At 35.6% G+C, this 8,346-nt stretch overlaps 1 protein-coding gene across 6 annotated transcripts; it reads left to right on the top strand.

Annotated features, from left to right (window-relative positions):
• Positions 1–851: 851 nt before the first annotated feature.
• Positions 852–7,289, top strand: LOC130944718 (pentatricopeptide repeat-containing protein At4g21065-like). 6 transcript variants are annotated; one of them, XM_057873200.1, is made up of 5 exons: positions 852–2,768; positions 3,528–3,732; positions 4,162–4,416; positions 5,347–5,890; positions 6,872–7,289. In XM_057873200.1, the coding sequence occupies exon 1, from the start codon at positions 916–918 to the stop codon at positions 2,641–2,643; it is 1,728 nt and encodes a 575-aa protein (XP_057729183.1). In that variant the 5' UTR covers positions 852–915; the 3' UTR covers positions 2,644–2,768; positions 3,528–3,732; positions 4,162–4,416; positions 5,347–5,890; positions 6,872–7,289. The 6 variants fall into 6 exon arrangements, with proteins under 6 accessions (XP_057729183.1, XP_057729180.1, XP_057729178.1 ...); XM_057873197.1 differs by having other exon boundaries at positions 5,594–7,289; XM_057873195.1 differs by having other exon boundaries at positions 5,347–7,289.
• Positions 7,290–8,346: the final 1,057 nt, after the last annotated feature.

Genomic DNA, 8,346 nt, shown 5'->3' with positions numbered 1-8,346 from the left:
CTCAAGAGATTGAGTAAGTTCGAATATCGATACGATAACGTTAGAGTGTGTCTATAACCGTGACAGAAAGCCTATCTCAGATAATATATTTATATGCCTCTTGCAAACTGTATCCGAATTTAAGTCCTAATTAAAGTTGAATATTATTTAAAAATTTATAGTATATACCCATATAATATGTGTGAGTATGCTCGGTGGATAAAGATTGGTGCTCAGTGCTCAATTGAATTTCTTAAGCCTAAACTTTCAATATGCAGTTCTATAACCATATTATATTTTTTTTATTGATTTTTGAAAAAAAATTATTAATTTTTATTAAAATTATGCTAAAATTTTGCTAAAATTGTGATTCGCTGAAAATCTTGTTAATTTTTATTAAAATTGTGTTAAAAATTTTGTTAAAAATTTGGTAGAGTTTTTATTTATTCATTATGATTAGTGTTTTATTAGAAAAAAAAATAAATTTATCATATTTATTTTTAATAAAGAAATAAATGAATTAAATTAATTGAATTAACTAAATAAATAGATAAAAAAATATTTGTTATTGGTTTGATTAATTTAATATTTTTTTTTGTTTTTTTACTATCTTAATGAGTTCAATAATAATATAATAATTAATAAATAATAAATAATAATTAATAAAATTAAAAATTATATTAAATTTTAATTGATATAATATTTTAAATTTAAAAAATATTTTAAAATTTATATTTGACTATAATTATATTTGAGATGTTTATTTATAATTTATTTATTATTTTATTATAAAATAATTTTTTCAGTTTAAGTACAATTTAACCGATTAAAGTAATAAATCAGTAAATCAGTACTTGGAGAACCTTGGTAATTCCAAACGAAGAGATGTCCGACTCATGAGTGGGTGCCTAGTGACCATGAGTGGGTGGTGTTGTGATGGAGCTGAGAAGCATGTCCGACGCGCTCCAATTCCACGCGCAACTCCTGAAAGGGGGCACCCAAAACGACGACGCAGCGCGCAACGTCTCCAAGCTCTTCACTTTCGCCGCCCTCTCTCCCGGCGGCGACCTCTCCTATGCTCGCCTCCTCCTCCGCTCCATCCCCCGCCCCAACTCCTATTACTACAACACGATCATCCGCGCCTATTCCCGCAGCCCCGACCCCACCCACCACTTCCACGCCCTCTCTCTCTTCCTCTCCATGCTCCACCACCAACCACCCCAACCCGATAACTTCACTTACCCCTTCCTCCTCAAGTGTCTCGCCCGCTTGAAACTCACCCCACAAGGTAAACAGATCCATGCTCTCATCACTAAGACGGGTTTTGGGTCGGATCAGTATATCCAGAACGCCTTGATCCATATGTATTCTGAATTTGGCGAGTTGGGGTTTGCTCGCGAGGTGTTTGATAGAATGCCTCTTAGGGATGTGGTTTCTTGGACTTCAATGATTGATGGCCTTGTCAACGCTGACCGCCACGTCGACGCCTTGGCCTTGTTTGATAGCACGCTGAAGGCTGGGATAGAGGTCAATGATGCCACGGTGATGTCTGTTTTGAGGGCCTGTGCTGAAACCGGAGCTTTGAGTGTGGGGAAGAAGGTGCACATGATTGTGAAGGAGAAGAGGATTGATTCTAAGGCGAATGTTGGCACTGCCCTTGTTGATATGTATGCTAAAAGCGGGTGCTTGGAGAGTGCACGGAACGTGTTTGACAATGTTGTGGACAAGGATGTTTTTGTTTGGACCGCAATGATCTCTGCCCTTGCTAGCCATGGAATGTGCCAGGAAGCTATTGGGATGTTTGCTGAGATGGAAACCTGTAGGATAGAACCTGATGAGAGGACAATGACAGCGGTTCTCTCAGCGTGTAGGAATTCAGGCTTGGTTAATGAAGCTTATGTGTTTTTGAATGATGTGCCAAAACGTTATGGTATAGAGCCTACAATTCAGCATTTTGGCTGTCTGGTGGACCTCCTCGCGAGAGCAGGGCGTTTGAAGGAAGCCGAGGATTTCATTAATACAATGCCTATCAAGCCTGATGCAGTTCTTTGGAGGACCCTGATATGGGCCTGCAAACTTCATGGGGATACCGACAGAGCAGGGCGTCTCGTGAAACACCTCAAACTGCGAAGGAGAACTGCTGATGATGATAGTGGGAGTTACATACTCGCTAGCAATGTTTATGCGTCTGCAGGGAAGTGGTGTAACAAAGCAGAGGTGAGAGAGTTGATGAACAGAAGGGGATTAACTAAGCCTCCAGGGTGTAGTAGGACTGAAGTTGATGGCACTGTATGTGAATTTTCTATGGGAGATTATAATCACCCTGAAGCAGAGAAAATATATGACAAATTGGATCAGATTGTAGATGAAATTAGAAAGGAAGGGTATAATCCGAGAGTATCAGAGGTATTGCTTGAGATGGATGATGAGGATAAGGCCATTCAGTTACTTCATCATAGTGAGAAGCTAGCTCTTGCTTATGGACTAATCAGGAATAGGCAGGGTTCCAAAATCCGGATTGTGAAGAATCTAAGGTCTTGTGAGGACTGTCATGAGTTTATGAAACTAGTGTCTAAGATATACCAAAGAGAGATCATAGTAAGGGACAGGATACGTTTCCATCATTTCAAAAATGGTGACTGCTCTTGCAAGGATCACTGGTAGCTATGGTATCTGCTTTGGCCATGGAAACATTCGAATTAATGTTCAGTGACGATGTGGACATGATTGAAGATCATGAGTGAAACTCATTAATCAGCTATGGCACCGTTCTGATCAGATACATGAATGTATGAAGTAAACTGATTATATTGGTCATGGATAAATAGATTGGTTGTATGAAGTTAACGGTTTGAGTAAAGGGATATGAAAGGGGGGGGGGGGGGGGACCACGTTTATTTTTTGAGGTATTTGTTCACTCGATTATTTATTGTACTTGGTACAGTACAGTCATGTGTTGTTGAATTCTGATCTGTGCTTATTAGTCAATACATGTGTTTATTGTACATAGTAATGATACCTTGACTTGAATTCTGATCTGTGCTTATTAGTCAATACATGTGTTGTTGATCGCTATTTTCCTTTATTGAATTTAATGAATCAATGCCAGAGGTGTTAGTTCAGTGCCAAAAAAAAATCAGATTACGAATCTCTCCACTTTTTTGTTCAGATAGCTTTTCCCTCCAAATCCAAAAACTCTGTGTGGGTGTTGCTGCCTTATCCTTGATCTTTGTTTGGATTGCTTTTTGGTTCCATTAAGATATGTTATTGAGATATATGTTTGTTGATCTTTGTTTGGGATATTCAGTTGCGATTCCAGTTTTTTTTAAAACTCCAAAATTTTCATGATTGAAGCAACTCTTGGATGATTGTTTTACAGATATGCTTCCCATGGTTTCCATCAATTATTTTAATTTGTTTTGTTTGGTTTCCATTGCATTGGTATTTGAATTTTTTTTTTGTTCGTTTCTCATTCTTTTGATTATCTTCTGAGTTTTCAATCGCTAACTGCCTTTTTATATTGGTTCTGTATATGAATGGGGTACAAGGGAACAAATCATTTGAATCATTCCATCCATTGGTTCTTGCATGCGTCCTGATTTTTTTTCCCCTCATATTCCTCGCTTTGGGGGATCGATTTCTCATTGTTGTCACGCTGGTGGTTCCACCGGAGAAGGCGTTGTCGATATTCGAATCTGTACCATCTCGAGTTCGTGTCCGGTCTTCCTCGTGTTAGCTATGACGTCCAACCAGGTTGGTTTTTCTACATCTTTGAATTTCTTATTGTATTATTTTTTATCTTCAACATTGAGGTCGGATTCCAGGTAAACTGGTATCTTTTGTGAACTTTTATGTCTTTTTGATCGTATTTTGTTTCTTGGTTGGTGTGTGAAAACTTGGTATTCGATTAGCCTCCTGAATTGTTGCAATTTGTTGTGATGTTTTTTTCAACTAGGGAGAATTCACACATTATATATATAAAATGATTTGGGTGTTGTGTTATGCTGTGTTTTCAGTTGATGTGAATCATTCGTTCTTTTCCCTCTTTTTTTTGCTTTCTTGGTTGACATGTGAAAATTTTTGTCTTGATTTCTGTCTGGATTGTTGGAAGTAGTTGAGTTATTCCTTCCCTATTTTATGATGGGTTTTTTCCCCTCTTTGGTTTGTGTTGTTCTTTCTCAGATGGAGGTTGTGGATGGTTGCTGCGAAGAAGACATTGGCTGATAAGGTGTTCGGAAGCAATAAGAGTTTGAACTATGAGATTTCTTCGTCCCGTCACGATGATCATGGAGCTGATGGTGGAATGTTATTCATAGAGATTTGAGCTGAAAAGACCAAAACGTCTTGATCCTCATGCGTGACACTGGTGGTGGCCACACAGCTTCCACTGAGGCCATCCGTAATGCCTTCCAAATTGATTCAGTGACGAGTATAGGGGTAATTCATGATTCATCCATTGTTTGCTTCTATTTTTTTGCCATTTTGTTCTTATTGCTTCTTGTCTTTGGTGTTTGATTTGGATCTGATGCTTTTCGATTTTTATCCAACTGTCTTCCCATCTTTACTGTAACAAATTATGCAGCTCATTTAAAATTTTTCAGATTCTGCCGCAACAGATTTTTTTTTTTTTGCATTAAGTTTCAAAATAACTTGGTTTTGTTCAAGAGTTTACAATTTTTATGGTTGGGGGATATTTTTCTTTGATTCATCATTCATGTGCTTTTGCCTTTCAAGTTTCACTAGCTGGCTGGCTTTGTGGTATAATAGAATTTGTGGCTATGTGGCTTACTTTTATTTTCTTCATGGAGCTTTTTGCACTCTGGCTTTTGTTTTTAATCTTTTTCACATTGTGGCCATTGTTATGTCATCGGTATTATCATTTTAAAATAATTACAACTGTAATAACTAATAAATGCTGTTTCTATAGAAACTTTCCACTTTTCTAATGCAAGATGTAATTTTTTGGGGATGTGGATGGCTGATGGAGGTTGAAGTTCTCTCATTTTGTGAATTGATGATAGCTGAAGCTTTGTGTATGTTTGGCATGATTAAATTGATGGAATTGTCATTTTGCATACATTTTTGGTAAATTTTTTCTTTCCTATTGCACCAAACTTGATATATTTGATGTTTCTTTTTTACAATTAATCATGCAAAGATTATGTTATAGTTAGGTTTTCATATTTAGGATTATTTGTTCAAGGTTTCCATTTTTTTTATTATTTGTTCAAATATCGAAATCTTATAACTTAAACCACTAAACTTCAATAGCTAAAATTGAAATAAATTATTGTTGTCTTTTAATTATATTATTATAATATAAGATTGCCTTTTTGTTTTATATAAACTTTTGAATTTATTATCTAGGTATCTAAAGTTTCAGTGATTGTATTATTTTGTCATCACCAAACTTCAAGCTTAAGCTCTCCAACTCAAGCAATCAGTACAACCATATTTTATCAATGCCCGATCCTTCATTTCTTTCTAATTTGTATTAATTTGGTTCCGGTTCTCCTTTTTATGGTGTTGGTTATCCGCAAAATTGGCAACTTTTATCTTTTTGCATTTTGCTCACAAAGTGTTTGTGACTTTGTTTCTTTGTGAGTGTGTTCAGGTAGTGAACGAGGCATTGGGTTCAAGTAGGGGGCATGTAAGGGACTATATGCTTTACATTGGGGCTCTCTGGACAGCATACTTAGTGATTAAATGTTAGCTCTAATTATTGTTTTGGTTGTGAATCGAATCATTCATCTTAGTTTCATTATAGTTACTTTGATTTATTTCAAAGTTATGCAAATCTTTGTTATTTTTCCCCCTGTGATGTTATAAACCCACCTCTTCGTGAAGTCAATTTATCTGGTGGAGAAAATAATTTTGATTCCTTATTTTCCAGTGGACCAACATCATCCAGGTTTGTCCATAATTTCTTGATATTGACTGATTGTGGTTGTTATCTTGATGATGCCGAAATGCTTTATTCATAGGCAAATTGGTCATGTTGCATCTTGTGATGAATATCAATTGCCAATAACTGGTTCCAATAACTTCCATTTCCACTAATTGGATAGATAATTTTCTACTGATTTGGTTGATTTATTTTTTAAAAACTAATGCTGATGCTGAATGTGAGTATTTAATCACTTTTGTTATGCATAACACTTTTAAAGGTAGCATTCTTGCATCTCTTTTTGTCAATCAACTAATTTGTTTGACCTCAATCGATTTAGGAAATAACTGCTTTATTCTTTATTGCTGTTAATTTGAAATTTTGATGAGATTTTATGTAGAAAATCACTAAGAACTCTTAAGGAGTGGTTAAGTTTCTAATAACTGCAGTAATGAAGGAATTTTTTTATAAGAGGAAATATTAATAATACGAAAAGAAAGTTATTATACATATGAAAGAGGATAGAGAGATCCCTTTATGCCGATCATATGTAGCCTTAATTGGGTAGACCTTAGAAGCAAGAAAGCCCTCTATTAAAATAGGAGATGGCGGCAGGGAAGGAGAGGAAGTATGACATGCTTAGTCAGAAAGGATTGTGGTTAAAACAAGTTGTGTTGCCGCCCTTTCAGTGAGATTTGTAAATCATGGGCACCCCACTACGGTGGTCTCAACTGATCCTGCTCGCTCCTTAAGCATACTATTGAGCTGAATTATTAGTGACTCGTTATTTATTATAAAATTATTGCACGACGATAGTCACTCTTGCTTTTTCCCCTCCTTTATCAATCAGCTGCAAAATTTACTTATATATTTTTTATCAACTTTGTTTAGTGCTCATGAAAATCTGTTCTGGATTGCTCTTGAATATTGTAAGGTCACCTATTGATTTAAGGTATATTTTCCAGAATGTTACCTCAACTTCCTTATAACTTGTTTTTGTTCAAGGGGCGAGGAACAGTTGCCACTGGCCATGTTGAGTAAGGAATCATAAAATTTGGTGATGAAGTTGAGGCTTTGGGACTGATGCATGGTATGCTTACTGAGGCTTTTCGTGGGTTTTGGGTTTCTTTTAAATCTAATTTATTCCTTTTGATTAAAATGCCAATTGTTGACATTTAGTTACATCTGTTAATTATGACCATTCTTGCATTCCATGTATAGCTATGAGCTAGGACCTATGGTTGATAGCATTTTGCAAACTTTTGATGCTTTCCACTTGCAATGCTGCTATGCAAATGTATTGTGATTTCTGTAACTAAGATAGCAAATCTTTTAGCTGTGAATTAGATTCTAATTTTTAGTATTCTTGAATCAATACAAGACTCAAGGTCTGAAACTTTGGGCATCATGTTTGAGTTAATATTCTCCCATTGATTTTGAGATAAGACCTTACTTTCACTAGATGAATTTATGAAATTCAAAAAAGCACATAAGCCTGCACACAATTATTTAAATTTTGAGTATTTATCAAATTATGAATTTTAAAGCGAAGAAATTTGATAGATAGACATGGATCTCACATGGAATGCTGCTTTTATATTGAGGCACTATTTACCAATTGAACTGATGAAGCATATAATTCAATTTTAATGAGTATTTGTTTTGATGATGATAAAAAAAAAAAGATAAGTATTTAATTTTAGCTTCGTTTCATGTTTTAATCTCTTGCTAATGCATGCTCACTTTTCTTCTTCGATATGCTACAACTGATATTCCAAAGGAAGATGTAGTTTGTAGGATTTGTTGCACATTAAAAATACAGTTGTTGTTTTATGTACATTTTGAGATAGTTGAAACAACTTACTTAATTTGAGGTTTAATTCCTGCATTATTATTCAATTCTGTTGGCCAGTGATCAGGAATTTTACTTCATAAAAACGCTGTCAATTGCAGTGTTTTTTAGTGAGCATATTCCACGCTTTGTAGACCCAATAATCAACCAAAGCATGGTAAAACTTTTTCTTTTTTTTTTGGACTTGATGGTAAATTTGTTGACCTATCTTGCTGCATAGTTTTTTTTTTTTTTGTCAAGTGGATTAGACAACTCTCAATTCTAGATATCACAACACACGCACCCACACATTGAGGTTTTATCAAACCTCATTCCAGTCTCAGCTGGGGTTCGAACTTGGTGCAGCTTGTTTAAAAGGCAATCAATCATATTGCCACTTGGTCTAGGCTTCCGCTGTCTGCTGCATAGTTTAGTATGGGAGTCATTTGGTCGAAGTTATTGGGCCTTTTTAAGTTGTAAGCTCTAGGCTCATCACGGTTCTTGGGCCTAGCCCAAATATTACAGGCCCATTTTTAAACAGAATGGGTTCATTCAGACTAGTAGAACTGGTTCCCTGTCAAAAAAAAAGGACTAGTAGAACCGGTTGATCTTCATGCTGAGTTTGGAACAAATAACAATATGAAACATT

The sequence above is a fragment of the Arachis stenosperma genome, chromosome 8 (assembly GCF_014773155.1).
Source record: "Arachis stenosperma cultivar V10309 chromosome 8, arast.V10309.gnm1.PFL2, whole genome shotgun sequence".
Classification (NCBI taxonomy): domain Eukaryota; kingdom Viridiplantae; phylum Streptophyta; class Magnoliopsida; order Fabales; family Fabaceae; genus Arachis; species Arachis stenosperma.
Note: the sequence above shows the minus strand (reverse complement) of the source record. Positions and strands in the feature narration are given on the sequence as shown.